At 43.4% G+C, this 15,854-nt stretch overlaps 2 protein-coding genes across 4 annotated transcripts in view; one reads left to right on the top strand and one right to left on the bottom strand.

Annotated features, from left to right (window-relative positions):
* The first annotated feature begins 5 nt into the window (after positions 1–5).
* ddo (D-aspartate oxidase) lies at positions 6–2,982 on the top strand. Of its 3 annotated transcripts, XM_029139424.3 has the most exons (6): positions 93–232; positions 1,004–1,237; positions 1,382–1,490; positions 1,576–1,752; positions 1,882–2,017; positions 2,113–2,252. In XM_029139424.3, exons 2-6 carry the CDS (start codon positions 1,066–1,068, stop codon positions 2,131–2,133), a joined length of 615 nt encoding a protein of 204 aa, XP_028995257.1. In that variant the 5' UTR covers positions 93–232; positions 1,004–1,065; the 3' UTR covers positions 2,134–2,252. The 3 variants fall into 3 exon arrangements, with proteins under 3 accessions (XP_040925246.1, XP_040925245.1, XP_028995257.1); XM_041069312.2 differs by having other exon boundaries at positions 6–182; positions 1,882–2,982; XM_041069311.2 differs by having other exon boundaries at positions 6–232; positions 1,882–2,982.
* LOC114848638 (SAM and SH3 domain-containing protein 1-like) overlaps positions 2,793–15,854 on the bottom strand; it is a 27,966-nt gene continuing 14,904 nt past the window's right edge. The window contains exons 2-18 of the mRNA XM_041069309.2: positions 11,415–11,543; positions 10,953–11,003; positions 10,541–10,590; positions 9,244–9,284; positions 9,005–9,091; positions 8,765–8,877; positions 8,552–8,653; positions 7,731–7,863; positions 7,065–7,450; positions 6,868–6,927; positions 6,621–6,764; positions 6,372–6,504; positions 5,933–6,102; positions 5,634–5,840; positions 5,374–5,524; positions 5,123–5,254; positions 2,793–4,003 (exon numbers count right to left, since the gene is read on the bottom strand). Of these exons, the coding sequence (XP_040925243.1) occupies positions 3,213–4,003; positions 5,123–5,254; positions 5,374–5,524; positions 5,634–5,840; positions 5,933–6,102; positions 6,372–6,504; positions 6,621–6,764; positions 6,868–6,927; positions 7,065–7,450; positions 7,731–7,863; positions 8,552–8,653; positions 8,765–8,877; positions 9,005–9,091; positions 9,244–9,284; positions 10,541–10,590; positions 10,953–11,003; positions 11,415–11,543 (2,880 nt within the window). The 3' untranslated portion in view covers positions 2,793–3,212. The remainder of the gene's footprint in view (positions 4,004–5,122; positions 5,255–5,373; positions 5,525–5,633; positions 5,841–5,932; positions 6,103–6,371; positions 6,505–6,620; positions 6,765–6,867; positions 6,928–7,064; positions 7,451–7,730; positions 7,864–8,551; positions 8,654–8,764; positions 8,878–9,004; positions 9,092–9,243; positions 9,285–10,540; positions 10,591–10,952; positions 11,004–11,414; positions 11,544–15,854) is intronic.

The raw sequence follows: 15,854 nt of genomic DNA, 5'->3' as shown, positions 1-15,854 counted from the left end.
GTTACAGATCAGTCTCTTGCCATGCGAAACGAAACGAGCATTTAACGAGCTACATTTATTTGGGTTCTCATTTTAAAAGGTTAAATAGCTTGTTAGACTAATTATCTGCTCAGACGGTCCCATTTTATCTGTGGGGGTTCCAATTATACCGACTGTCATCGATGAAGACACTTTATTAGAAGGTGCGCAGACAAACAGTTGTTTTCTTCGCAGTTAAAATAACTAAATCCAGGTAGGTGAAGGAGGGTTTGCTCTCAATGGCCCAGTAATAAAACAAATATGTACAGCACCACTTGCTCGCACTGACGTTTAGACGGCGCGTGCAATTTGAGCTACTGTATAACCTCGCACCTTGCAGTCTGGCATCGAGAAACACTGGTCGTTGTTTTGAAACAGATCACAGTCTTGCAATTTATACCAGGAACGACACGAACTGCACGTAACCTGTGCTTTGCACGGTCCCCCACTCTTGAATTTAAAGGGTCACATCAGGTCGTGCGTATTAAAGCAGTGTTTTTACCACACTGACGACTAAAAAGTTTTTAATCCTAAAAAACGCTGACAATTAATTGTGTACATTTACCTATAAATTAAGCAGTTGAATTTACAAAATATAAATTGTACTGGAACTTTATATGTTAAATCATTCAGATAGTACAGAACACTTATCTGCATAAAGAATTTACAGTTGTGCTTGAATGGATTCTTTTAATGAAATGCTATGGGGCACCTGGTTATGATTTTTAATAGGTGTGCTACTTTGTCTAAATAATATTTTTTTCATGAATGAATAATGAAAACACAAAGAAAACTTGGGTGGGAGCCTGCTTGTTAAGGCTGCGTGACCTTGTTCCCCCATGTTTGTGGTGTTGTTTCAAAGTCTGCCCATTTGACTGATAAACCGACCACATAACAAGATTAAGCCATAACTGATCCTTGCACTGTGTAGTTAATGTTATAACTGTTAGTTGTACTCTAACCTTCTAAAATCCTATGGTTGCAGGACTGCAGTGGGTTTCTTCCCCTACTTCACCTCTGCTGTAGCGCAACACGAGCCCGTCTGGGATGAAGCGTGCCAGGGTTGTGGTGGTTGGAGCCGGTGTGGTCGGCCTTTCCACAGCCGTGTGCATCGCTGAGACGCTGCCGCTCTGCTCCGTGACGGTGGTGGCGGAGAAGTTCAGCCCCGACACCACCAGCGACGGAGCGGCTGGGATCCTGATTTCTGAATTTTTTCCAGGTATGAGACATGATGCATCACAGTAGACGTGGAAATAATGTTATGTACTATAATCGTTACAGTATATGTCCAGTACAATAGATATGACGTAGATTGATTAGTTGCAAGCAGAAAATGAGTAGTTGTCCTGCATCTTTCCATTAGATATTCCCCTGGCAAGACAAAGACAGTGGTTTAAGGACAGCTTTGATCACCTGTTTGCCATTGTTCAGTCAGAGAGCTCACCTGAAGCTGGAGTAATGTTGAGCTCTGGGTATATTAAATACGCTACATGGCCTGTTCATTTGTCTTATTCTTTTTGTTACAGTATTGATCATCCTTTCTTTTTCCTTCTCCAGCTGTCAAATTTTCCCGGAGGTTCCAGCCGATACCAAGCCGTACTGGTCCGATTTTGTGATTGGCTTTCGATTAATGACTGACCGTGAATTAAAGCGATTTCCAAATCACAAGTTCGGCCAAGCGTTCACCACCATAAAGTGTGAATGTTCCAGCTACCTGTTGTGGCTCGAGAAAAGGTTAGTTCTTCCTGTTATAGACCAACACATTGTCAGAGTGTCAAGTTTGTTTACTGTACATTAAATACTTTCTTTCGTTATTTTAAATGAACAAACCCCCCAAATTAATGTTTTGTCTGTTTTTCCAAGGTTTAGAAAAGCTGGGGGCTTAGTGCAACAAAGGAAAGTGAACAGTCTTGAGGAATTAAGCATCAGCTATGATATTATTGTCAACTGCTCGGGATTGGGCTCCAAATCGCTGGTGGGCGACGCCGAGGTGTACCCAGTAAGGGGCCAGGTTTTGAAGATGGAGGCACCTTGGTTGCACCACTTCGTCAGAGTCGCAGATGGGAAGACTTACATCTACCCTGGTATCCGCAGTGTGACCGTCGGCGGCACTAGGCAGGATGGAGACTGGCGGCTACAGCTGGATGAGGGCGACACAGAGAGCGTCCTGCAGCGGTGCACCAGGCTGGAGCCGTCACTCAGCCAGGCCAAAGTTCTCTGCGAATGGGTCGGGCTGAGGCCCGGCAGGAGGAGCCCCAGGGTGGAACGGGAGCTGGTGCAGCTCCGCGGCTGCAGGGTTCCCATGGTGCACAACTATGGCCACGGGGGCAGCGGAATCACTCTTTCCTGGGGTACGGCCCTGGAAGCAGTGGGGCTGGTGAGGCAGTGCCTTCACGAAATGCCTCTAAAGTCTAACCTGTAAACAAAGTCTGCTACTAAATCCATTTTACTTAGTACAAGCAAAACTCACCTTGTAACAATTAACAAGGGTGATGGAAAACAACCACAAATGATACTTGAAAGAAAAAGAAAATGCATTTTCTAGTTTGCATTAAAAAAAACACTGAATTTAACAGCACCTTAAATAATTTAAATATTTTGAGATGGTTTATGTGACAATGTCATAATAATTTAGCATCATTATAGATGTGAGTATACAGTATAAACTACTGAAGGCATAATTATACTAAGAATTGTTTCCTTTGTTAGTTGAGTGTTTGTCTGACAGACATTAAAGCAGGTTTATTGCTGACAGTAAGGTGATTAACATTGAGTTTATAGAAGATACTTTTATTATTAAATTAAGAATGAAAAAAAAATCCTGTACACACATAACTGAAAATGATTGACTTTACAGATTTGGAAAGAGTTATTTTTCAGTTTTAAGGTATTGACAAACCTTGTACAAGCATTCTGCTAATAAACTGTTAAAACTCCTGTGATTAAATAAAGAGATTCTTTGCATGTTTTGCCTGTGTCATTTATGTTCTTGTAGTTTAATCTGAACCTACATTAAACAGTTCCCAGTTTTTCAGTGCTTTCAACTTGGCTGCAGTGAAATCAAGGTCAGTTATTTTATTTAGAAATGGAAAATATTGATTTTGTTTTTATTGTAGTTCACGTCTTGGTAAGCTGGGACAGTACCAAGACCCAAACCAGCTAAATACTGTATAAGTCAGTCTAAGGTGACACCTTTACTTTTGATTTGGAGTCGGTACCTTTTCAGACGCTGGCTCCGTTTGCACATTAATATCTTGATTCTGGGTCTTTTCTTCTGTGAGGGAACCCAGTTGTACTGATTTTACAAACATCTTCTTCCTCTTCATTTTCAGCCGCTTGGCCTCAGAACTGGCTGAGAGTGGACCACTGATCCTGTACTCTGAGGAGAGGTGGTCTGTGCACTTGTGCACAAAGGGCCTTTCTGTGAGTAGCGGCTCACGGTCAAACTTTTCCGCTGGCCCCGTGGGTTGCAGACTGAGGTGCGTGCTCAGGGTTCTTCCTCCTCGCTGAGCGGCACACACGTTGCCTGTGTACATGCTCAAAGCTTCATTTGATGTGGCTGAGGAGTGAAACGGTGGAACTGTGGCTTTAGAGAGTTTCTGACTCGCTGTGTGCTGGGGTCTTTGCCCCATCTTACTACAGGAGCTAGGTTGTTTCCTCTGATGTTTGCGGAGGCATGTTAGGGAGAAACAGCGCCTCAGCTGTGCTGCTGCTGCTGGGTTTCTCTTTAATTCAGTGAAGCTCTGGCTCCTACAAATAGCTCCACGAAGAAGACCACTTTTTGTTGGACTAAGACGGAAGGTGTTCTTAGATCTTAGTGATTCCAAGTTAAATGGTTGACATGTTGGTTTACTTTGGTGCAAAACCTTCGTGGGAATAGTGGATGTCAGAGTGGAGGGGAAGGCGGTGGACTCGGGGGACGAGAGGCTGCTCGACTCAAACCCAGAGGAGGACCTGCTCAGGGATGAAGTCTTTTTGTCCCTTCCTGAAATAAACAAGTGCAACGTGTGCAGATCATGCAGATGCCATTCTACTTCAACACAACAACAGAGGTTCACAGTGATGGGATGTGAAAGGATGCAGAGAGAGAGAGAGGAAGAAGCGCCGAAACTACTGTAAACGTGTGCTGCTAGTGAACAAGGAATGGAGAAAACCAAGCGAGCAGTCAAGTCTGCTAAAGCACAGAGCAGTTTATTCCTCACGCTCAACCGTAATGGAAGCACAGAGACCAGGCTGAGACCCAAACCTGCAACACGTCAGTCAGTGTTCAAATCACTAGTGCTTTCCACCTTTAAGAGTTGTTCTGAAACTTAGTGCATTTACAACTATACAAAATGTCTCCCTTCAGTTTAATTATGTTATTTTGTAAATATTTGAATAGTCCTGCATTGTGCAGATTTCAGGCACAAAATAAAATACTGTGCAACATTATATTTTACTGGACTAAAAAAATATACACACAAACAGCACAATCTAAAGTAAACTGTACAGATGTGGCCAGACCTCTCTAATCACATGACCTTTTGACATTCACAACAGCCCTCCTTTACAGTCAGCACGCCGCTATAATTAAAACACGTTTTGCAGTTCCTGAGAACTGTTGAGATCTAGAGTTTGAACAGTTCTGTGTCAGTAGAACAGTCACCAATTTTTAGCAGACGCACCATAACCACACAGCTTACAAGTGCATTGCTATTTCTGAGAAGACCTACAAGCTGTTCCACATATAGGCTGTCCGAGCGTGAGCTGGGCAGCAAAGTCAGGGCTTCCATTTCTGCAGACATACTTGTGTTAGGTCGTCTCCACTTATAATATTACACTGCGAATGCTTGTGTTAAGAATCTTAAAGAACAGAAAATTGACTGCAACAGTTCAGTGGTGCAGAACCAGAAGAAAGTATGACTTGAAAAACAAGATGCTTGGAAATATAGAGTGCCAGAAGTAAATGAGACGGCGGCAGAGTCTTTCAAGGAGAGCATGGAAACTGAAACTCGTGGCTTGTAATGCTTGAGCATCAGGAAGGACTTAAGACGACACGTCTTTCTAGCGACAGATGAGGCAGGCGAAGAGGATAGTGTTTACAGGCGACTCAGGCTGTCATTACCATTCTCCAGGTTCTCATTACTCTCATAGCAGCCTGAGTCTCGTGGGGAGTCGCCCACGAGGCCACGCCTGTCCAGAAGTAGCTTCTCCTGCGAGGCCCCAGCATGAGCGCTTCTCTCTGGATCGCTGCTTCCTGCAAGTCACAGCACGACCACCAGGGGGCAGACGGTCAGAAATCACTCAGAAGCACTGCTACTGTAAGCCAGACCAGACCTCTGTGAAGTCAGTGCTCAAGTGTAACACCAGACCCACCTTCATACTCCTGCAGCAGCTCCACAGCAGTGAGCAGCACCGCTCTGTGCTGGGGGTCTCTGATGTTCAGCTCATCCAGGTCTTCTTCCTCCAGCAACTTGAATGTGTCCAGATCCTCATAGCCGTTAAAAAGAAAGGTGGGAAGATGCTCCTGTGGAAGAATCAGGATAAATGTATTATTATTTTTATACTTTTCTATACAAATTAAACATAAATACACGTCTACTTGTGTGTCTCATAAATGATCACGCGCTCATTACTTTGAGGTTGATGCGATCAAGGAGCTCCTCCACAGACGTGGGCTTCGGCTGCCGGGCCTTCCTCCGTCTTCGCGTCTTTTTGGGCTTCACCTCCTCCTCATTCAGAACATCCACATAAATGAACTTGAACGTGCCGACTTTACCATTGAGCATTCCCATCCACGTCCCCATGGGTGGTTTACTAATGATGTCGATGATGTCTCCACTCTGAAAAACAAGACCGAAGCTGTTTTTTATACATTTCAGGTGACCTCTATGTACAGTATTGTGTAACTTCTTGTGATCTTATTGTGTTTTACTTTTAGTTTGAGCGAGTCTGTGTCATAGGGACTGGGGGTGAAGTCGGTATGAACTAGAGCACGTCCACAGAAGGGCCCATGGTAAGGCAGCTCATCCTCTTCACCATCCTCAGACTTTACACTTTCTCTATTGCTGTTGGATGAGTCAGTGGTGCCCACTGTCTGACCACCTACACAAACAACAGAGGAAGAATTAGATGATCCATGGTCTGTAAGTTCTTCACAAATATATTTAATATTTCTTGTAATCTGATGCAGGTGCCAGAATTCACAGGTTTTCTACGATATATACACACAATATGTTTAGACTATGTTGAAGGTGATCCAGTGTCTTTGAAAATGTCTTTAAACTCTGCACATCTGGTGTTTCAAGGCAAAGTGAAAACAAATGAGGATTAGTTGAAAGTACACACTCGCACACGCACACACGCGGGCTTACTCATGGAACTTTGTCCACTGAGGGAACTCCGCAGGCTTTCCACAGACCCTCCTGGCTTCAGCTTGGGTTTCTCCAACGAGTCAGAGTCCGTCTGTGGTGAGTGAGGGCAGCTTAATGTTCGGTCTGGGCTTGACTAAAACAGGAAGAAAAGTATATATAAATTTGACCTGTGGCTATTATCCTAACAGCACTTTACACTACTGGACATTAAACATCAGCATTACTGCACCTGCTTCTATACAAACAGACCTGTTCAGAGAGGGAGCTGTTGTATCTCTTAGATATGTGCTTTCTCATCGTTTCCCTCACGGACTTGACTTTTTTTCCGATAGAAATACGTGATGTGGAGGGAGACTTCACAGCGTCTCTCACACCGACACCTTCGTCTTTGTTCTTATGAATGATGAAAAAAACCAAAAAACAAAAACACAACAACAAACATAAGTACATTTAGACACTTGGTCCAATTGGAGATTCAGTGATGACAGTTACGTACAGGGTCATTGCTGTCAATTGAGCGGCTGGTCAGGTCAAAGCCTCCAAAGCTACACGCTCTCTGTGAAAACAGAAAAAAAGTCCTATTTCTTTTGAGTCTACAATGGTAAAAGTAGAGAACAAAAGTTATATTTGTGTGTATTAGGGAGGTTGATGGATGTCACTACCACTAATGTTGGAAGTGACTTGGGTACTGACCCCGTGGTGGCTGAGTGGATTGAGGATACGGTGACGGATCTCCCCATCAGTCACTGAGCGACAGATTTTAGGTTCCTCATCATTGCATACTTCTATCTGAGAAGAGAAAGAAGCACCGGCTTCGCCTGTCTCCCTCACCTCCCTGGTTACTGCCTGCTGATGAATGGAGCTGCCACTAGATGCGCTAAATGCCTGGAGGAGTTTCTGGCTACTGTAGTTTTTCAGTCTGCTGAATGAGGGAGAGGCGGTCAGGCTGTCGGCCTCCCTGCCGTAGGTCAGCTGCTCCTCCAGAGCTGATGCCAGGGACTCCACGGCACAAACAGAAGACTTCTTCGGTGCATCCGAGTGCGTGAGTGCAGGGGAGTGATTATCTATGTTTCGATTGTCTGGGCAGGTGAAAGAAGGAGAATGGGGGAGAAAGATTATCAGTTCTTGACGCTTCCTTTGGAAAAACAAAGCTTTCACTTTTTGAACCTCCTAATGCTAAAAGTCTTGAAACACAAACATAAAAACAGTAAATACTATTATTAGAGTGCCTAGGTTTAAGTGAACCAGTATTTTGATTCATCACAATTACTGTTTAGTCTACAGTATGTCACATTACTCCTCCTGTAATTTTACAGGAAGGTTTTGATGCTGCTGTAGATTCTATTACATGTACTGTACCTTCTAGTCCAGGTCGCTTAGACTCGTCCAGTCTGACCAGCTTCTTCTTCACATTGCGAGTGGAGCTGACCAGTTTATGCAGTCTCCTAAACGCCACAGATTCGTCCTGTTCGTTATCGGACAGGTCACAAGGCTAATCGATGGGAAAGACAGAAACATTTAATTACTCTCACAGTATGATTTAAATATTTGCAGTTTGTGTGTATGCCGTCTATGCTGCAAGTAGAACTAGTGCTAGGGCCTGCTTTGGAAAGTACAGGTAGCTTAATATAAACGTGTGGTAGGAAACCACAGTGGTATGAGTAATAACTTACAACTAACTATAGATGAGAAAGCAAATACGCGACATTGGTAAGACAAGATGGTTTGTGTCCGACAAACAACAGGGGAGGTCACGGGACCCATAACGCAGAAAGAGAAAGTCACAGTAGAAAACAGAACAGAGAAACAGTCAGACCATCCAAACAAATCTGAAAAATGTGCCCTGAACCTGAGCCCCCTAATCACCCCACCCGTGCATAAAAGAGCTGCGGCCTGCATAACAGGAGCCTGTGCTGAATCCACCCGCTCACTGCAGCACAATAGGGGGTTAGTGCTTTGACAGCAATGAATAGGAGTCCGCCCAATGCCCTGCAGTTAGGAGAGGCTTCTGAGCTGCAGGGCTTTAGAGGGGGCCCCGGTTCACAGTTAGGACAGAAGGGGAGGGAAAGAGGGGTGATGTCAACAGCTCAGCACTCTCCCCCGTGCGCATCACTGCCTAAAGGTGTGAATCAGCAGCAGAAGGTAACTAAGATGCCCTCAAACCGAGCTTAGAGACTTACGTTGCAGCTGGGCGACTCCTTTGTGGTGGGACTGGGGAGACTGGTCGGCTGTGGGGGATCAAATACGCATGTCTGTCGGTTTTGGATCTCAAACTCCTTCAACTGCAAAGAAAGACGAACCTGTTACAAACAAACAGCACCTGTGCTTTGACTATGTGCTCACGGTGCATCAGGACAAATAGGTCGCATAAGTTTGGGTGCCCGGTTTCATACCCGTCCCAGGGCTTCCTCTATAGAGATCATGTTCTCCTTCACCATCATCATCAGCTGGATGCGCTCCTCATCGCTCATGGTAATTTCACTCGCCACAAAACCAACATCATCACCTGTGAGTTAAAACGTATAGCGTCAAGTGAAAAGACCAAATACTTTTTGTGTCTAATCGGAATTAACAACGGGAATAAACTTGACTATGTTGCCCATTAATAATCTTTGTTATTTGACTTAACGTACCTTTTGAAATCTGACGCATTGTTCCTTTCTGTGACTTTCGAAAGGTTTGCCAAAAAGATTTATTCTTTCTTTTTCCATCCCACTTTCCTATACAGAACAATGATTCAGTTTAGTATTATAAACACAAGACTAAGCCACAGTATTAATTTTATTCTCTCCAAATACCACTAGAAAAGGTTAAATACAACGTACTGCCAATGAAAAATACTAAATAAAAAATTCATAGAGTTTCAACTTACCTCCTGATCCATCATCGGAGCTTGATTTGTGCACAGGCAACCTAAAAATCAAAAGTAATATTCAATTAAAATTAGTTATTTAACTTGTCAGCCAAAGCCCTGAGAACAGTACCTGTTTTCCAGAGTGGTTTTCTTCATTTTACGTCCCTATCCCAACATCTGCTGCTACATCTCATCTATACTTTAGACTTGTGTGTGATTCAAAAATAAAAAGTTACAAAGGTTGACTGATCCTCATGACACTAGCATCATTATAGACAAACCAAAGCTGTCAAAAAGATGAAAAAGACTAAGAGACAGAAGTCAGTTCTCTACAGGCATCGTCAGAACAATACTCCCTTTTTCACGTCCAGTCGGGGTTTTGCAGCAGCAGCTCTTACGTGCCCTCTGCATTCTCTGCACACTTCTCCCCTCCCTTCTCTCTCTCTCTCTCTCTCTCTCTCTCTCTCTCTCTCTCTCTCTCTCTCTCTGTCTCGCTCTGTTCATATCGCTTTGCAGCCGTTTGCAACACTTGTTACTGCCAATGATTCAGTGTGATCAGTCTGCAAAATGATCATATTGTTTTTTTAGGGTGGTAACTGGATTTGTTATTTTCCTGACATTGAGTATCTGTGCTGCAAAACTAAGAAGAATAACTTAATCATTATAGGGTTAAAGTGAAGGATTTCTTATGCCCCTATTCAGCAAAGAGGAATAGAATAAAAGTTTGTAAAAAAGCAAAAACACAAATCGGCTCCTCTCCAGTCTAATGTACTGGCCCTTTACTAGGGGGCAGTGCAGGGTTTCTTCTAAATACTAAAGTGACTTCTGTCACCTATTAAATTAAAGACAGGCATAATTATAATCATACATAAAACCCTTAAAAAATGGATGCTGAGTCACTTTTCCATTCTTTAACACATCTAATTAATTCAATATGTTGATTCATCATTGGCATCATCATCATCCAGTTTCTTATTTTGCCCCCCCCCCATGATAAAATATGACTAAACTTGGAAATCTCTCAAACAATGAAGGGAAGGAAGGAAGTTTAGAGGTGACACAGATATGCATCATAAATATGACTAGTAAGCACCAGGAAGCAGAGGAAATGCACATGTCCACAGTGATAAAGAGATAACACAGGGGGTATTAACCACAGGTACAGTACAGAATAAATTACTGTGTAGCTATCAACACTGCACATTATGCCACTCAATCATATTTGTTTTATCTATTACATCATCTACTGACACTTATAATAATCTCTAAATCTCTGCCCTGGCAATCATTTCTCCTTATTCATTAAATGTTTTACCGTCTTTCTGTCTCTGGAGTTGACATGGTGCTGCTGAGTCCCAGGGATTCCTTGAGAAAGTTTAAAAAAAAAAAGGTTATTTAAATTACATTTTTTTACAATTACTTTAATTTTCCATTCATATAGCAACAACCAATTATTTTTAAGAAATTCTAATAATATAGCTGTTACGAATATTTTAAATTATAACAGGAGGAGAAAGCCAAAAGAATATGTAGCAAATGAAAAAAATGTCTCAAGTACAGGACTCTGCAGAGGAGTCAGTCAGATGTTACTTTTTAGTCATCTACTTTATTTGAACTCAGATTATACATGACGAAGCAATTCCTCCGGGTCTTATCGGCCTATCTGTGTATCAGACCACAGGAGACATCAACTTCCTGCTGAGAGCTGCAGAGAGCTGGACAGTCACCTGGATCTGAGAGCGCAGCTGCACTGATGCGGCCACTGAGTCAACCTTTTCCTGAAAACACACATGCATGGAAAGCGTGGAGTTAATTATAGTCTCATCATCACATCACAGAAATAGAAATAATATACAGCCGACTGAAGGAGTCAGCTATGACTATGTTCAGTTTCAGAGGCTTTGATCTCTGCAGTGCTGGACATGTACAGTAAGGTATATAAACAAATTCATATCGGATTTCTAGAGTATGTTGCTACAGAAATCTGCTGGTTTGCCTATTTCAGCATAAAGACTGGAAACAGGAGTAAAGTGCTACTGCAAGTGCTAATCTAACTGTAATTAGAGAGCTACAAAGGCAGCAGGTAGGAGTCACCTTCTGACAGGGCTGACAAGCTAATACATGGATGTTGCAACATCACAAACACTATTAGGAGGAGTTCAAGAAAAAAAGAACACAAATCCGTTTACCATATCTGCATCTTGCACTACTTTGCGCTTCCGGAGCTCTTCCATCCTTTCACAAACGTCACTGAGCGATGTGCCGTAGTACTGAGAATACTCCTGAGCCAGGTCATCAAGGTTGCCCACCGAGCCATCCTGCAAGGAATGAGTGATATGAGCACAGGGCAGAAGGGGAGATCAACACCTCACAGAGCGTGGAGGAAGACGCCACACGCCGTAAACCTTCAGCACTGTCCTGATAAAGCATTGTTTTAAGCTTTGTGTGGTTCAGTGCGGTCGCCAGCCCCACAAACAGCCAGGAAACACCGAGATAATGCACCAGGAGCGTAAACGCATCAAAGACCTCCAGCTGTGATAGTGCCTCTGTTCCCTTCCTGGCTACTGACCCCTCTTCCTTGGCCCTCCTCAGACCTGACCCCCTGGTCAGAGGAAGCACCGTGTGACGCAGTTTGGGCCCTTACTCAGCTCTCCAACAGTCATGAGATGTTTGCTCAAGAGGCCACGGATCAGTCGACCGTGAATGAAAAGAAATAGGTACTTGCAGTCAGACGCATCTTGATCCAGTCACATTGAAGACGTTAACAGCCGTATGCAGTATTTATTCGAGTGGTTTCATACATTGTTATGATTATTCCGCTTCAGTCACGCTATAGCCTGGAAGTACAGTATGCAAATGTGCCTCCTGTAAACAGTCCTCTGCAGTGAAAAGTAATACTGTGGGCTCGCTTGTGTTGTGGAATGACAGCCTGTGACAGGCTTAACTGTCCAGCAAAGAGGGCCATTCATTTTGTAAATGACATGCCCCCGGGTCGAAAACGGCCTGAAAATCTGCCCGCTGTTCGTACAGTCGAGAATCGAGGCGGACTGAATTGAAGCCATGCACTGTGCCTGGCTGCAGCCACTCTTCTGCCTCAGACTGCCACTGCTCCACATAAACATCCCACTGTGACAGAGTCATATGATATTGCATAGTCCTGACTGCTAATTAAACATAGGGCCTATATAAATCCCTTGTACACGTGAATAGAAACACTTGGAAAGCAAACTAAATTAAATGCAATCCTATTCGCACAGAAGCAGCCTTGTGGAAAATATTTTAACATCCTTTATATTTTCCTCCGTCTCCAAATGAACGGTCTCTTAAACCCAAACTGCAGCATGAGACATCAACCACAAAGACTTGAAAAGAGAGTGTGGTGTCACGTTTCTCAGGCACAGAGAATCTTATAGGAAGACAAAAGATCCATGACCCCAGGGCCTAAACTACCTAATAAGCTTTCAGAGTTCCTCCTGCCTTTTCTCGCCCTTTTCACACCAACATTGCAAAGTATCAGCTAATCATTTGTATTGTTACACTGTCACAAGCAAGAGGTGCGATAAGTCTCCCTGGTTTTAATACAAAGAGTTAAACAAAGTTCAGATAATTAAAGCACTTTCCTGATAATAAAGAACAAGGCAGTGTGCCTTAATGCTAAACCACATTAACATTTCTGTCAATTAAGTTGAGTGATGTTAGTGTAGGAAAGAATCTCCCATCATAAACTGGACGATGTGATGAAGTGTAGATGTTTGAAGCCGAATATTAAGCGTGTGTTACAAAAGATCGTGTGAGAACAAGCCTTCACTTGTTTAAGCAGTTTCTATGAAATTAACCAAATCAAGCACAAACAAAACACTTTAACCACCCGCACTAGCTCGTCTTTCACTGCAGTGCAATGCACATGAAGATTTTCCTCAGAGGAGCTACAGAAAACATCAAGCTCTAACCGAGGGACCGCATTCCAGTGCGAACACAAAAATACACTCACCACAAGCAGGAATCTGGCTGCCGACAGTTGCTGCCCAGCACTAGTTGCTCTTCGGCTCCTCAGCGCTGGTTTAAGCGAAAGGTTCGTTTGGAAACTTAACTCAGCGGAGGACAATGCATCCTCAAGTCAAGGGGAGGGGAGTCCGGCGTGCATAAATCACAGGGAGCTGGGCCGAGGGGAGGTTGGGCGAGTTGCAACCACATATGATGCTGGTGCTGATGGGTGGGGCGCTCCACTCTTTCCCATGGGGACTGGATGACTCACATGCTCAAACAAACCACCACCTCAAACTTTGTAGGAGACTGTCCCCGCATGTTTATGTCTGCAGGAAGGTGGAAAAATGAGACCCTTGGGCTGATACAACGTCTATAAACCCGTAATTGCATGATAAAGACTTGACATATTTGATTGAATAAATTAAAATAATGTCAGACATAAACATTTTACTCTATAGCCACATAGCTTGTACAGTAGGTAGATCACATTTCCGGACAAAATAGTAACATTACAGAAACAATCTAATAGGAAGAAAGGTCTGAATGGTGAACAGAGATTCTGTTTACATTCTGTGGACCAGCAGGTGGCAGCAAATAGTAAATCTACACAAACTATCACTTAATGAGCGCTAGATAGAGAGACTTACACTTTTACATATCCTTAAGGGATGACGTACCAGGGTGGTGACCTCCTTTTCTTGTAGTATTAGTCAGTGAGATTAGACGCACTGCGATAAAAACCCTCTGCATCTTTGTCTAATCGTAACTCTGTCTCTAATCCTCATCTTTCATAAGTCTCCACAAACTCCGGAGGAGAGGGAAGCACCAGTAGGTGGTATCATAGCAGTGTCAGATCTGTGGCAGAAGGCAGCAGATTATGCTGAGCTGCAGATGGATGGAGGAGATGGTGGAGCGCTACGTTCTGCCCGCGGTGCCACGGGGCTGGAGCTGCTCATGCTACAAAGGGCAGTCGGCCGCCTGGCTACACAGCAGCAGGCTGCTCGTCACCACAGGGCACAGGCGGGAGCTGGAGACGGATGTCAGCCTCCCAGTCAGGTAGCTCCTTTCTTCTCACAGGCAAGTCTCCCGATTTTGTGTGCCAACCTGGAGCGTCTGAGCGCTTAGTGTGCTCGGATCCCTGTGGATAGCGTTTGCAGTGAGTTCAACATGAAACAAGTAATGGACTAATGGACAATTTCAGCGTCTGGACTGATGGTTTGTCTATGGAGCAGTGTATTGTGTATGGATTAAAAAAAAACTATTACATAATTACAAAGGGGAAGAAATGACTTGTTTCTGTCTTTCCAACATTTTCTCAAGATAAAATATTTTGAGTAATGTAGAGTCAGAGAACATGCCAAGATATTTAAATAAATCCATCAGAACTTAAGACATTCAGAGAATATTCCAATGCATCTCCAGACTAAAAGGACCAGGTCTAGATGGACAGCCCCTAAAGAGAGAAAGCGGATCAGTATAGCAGCTTAACCATTCCTGTCTGACTCGTAAGTGGATTTTGACAAGTCCCAAATGAGAGTTTGATCAGAAGGGCTGCACTGTGACATGCATGCTGTCAGTCACAGATACACACACTGCATAAAGAACACACTGCATCAGTGAGCAAACAGCATTTACAACTGATAGAAAAAGTCTGTGTAGGGGATTTCTAATGTTATTATTCTGATGAGCACTGTAGACAACAAAAACAAGATAATCATCCACATGTCCACCTACAGTAGGATTATTTATTATTACTTTACAAACTATACAAAAAGAAACTATAAAACATACAAAATCATAATAAAAAGGCAAGCAGTGAAAAACGAAGATCGTGCCACCCAGGAAAACCAGCCAGGGGTCCAGATTAAAAAAAAATAGGAGCCAAATGAAACTCTAAAGAAGATTAAGAGAGCACAGTGGGCACTAAAGAAACCTTTTGTTTACAACAGTACTAAACCTTACAAATCTGATATGGATTTCCAGCACCAGCTTAAAACACACAGCCCAGATTTAGACACAGAAAACAATAATTCACATCTAGAAATATGCAAAACCAAAGCACACTGTACTGGATCTCCAATAGGTTTGAAGCAACTTCTGGAGTAAACCTACTGCTTTAGAATATTTAATTCAGCGGTGCAGAGATCAAATGGTAACAACCGCTTCAAAATTAGAGTTAAATTACACGCATGGAGTCCTATTATGGAATAATCTCCCTGAGGATGCCCGCGTGTTTTCGTAGGAGGGGAAGCTTTTAGATTGTTCCAATTTCTTGAAGCATGTTTAATTCAGCAATGCTGAAAACAACTTCAGTGACCTCCCCTTTAAAATTCATCACTATTCACACCTAGAAACACAACAGACTCCATGAATGGTTCCAGGATGGTACTGAAGCAGCCCGTGGATTGGCTGTATTCCTTGGACCATGTTTAATTCAAAGATGCTGGAACATTTCATCGGCCCCTCACCCTGGGCTTGGGTAATTACCCTTGTGTGAATGTGCTGCAGTCCCACGAGACACGGCTGCCAGCTCTCTACATCGCTTGCTGTTCTATCAATGTGGCAGTTCAGCCCTCACAAAACCCACAATATGCACTGATCCTGCTGTGAGACACTGCAGCAGTCAAGAGCACCCGTCAATC

Source organism: Betta splendens, chromosome 22, assembly GCF_900634795.4.
Source record: "Betta splendens chromosome 22, fBetSpl5.4, whole genome shotgun sequence".
NCBI lineage: Eukaryota > Metazoa > Chordata > Actinopteri > Anabantiformes > Osphronemidae > Betta > Betta splendens.
This window is presented reverse-complemented; position numbering and strand designations above follow the sequence as displayed.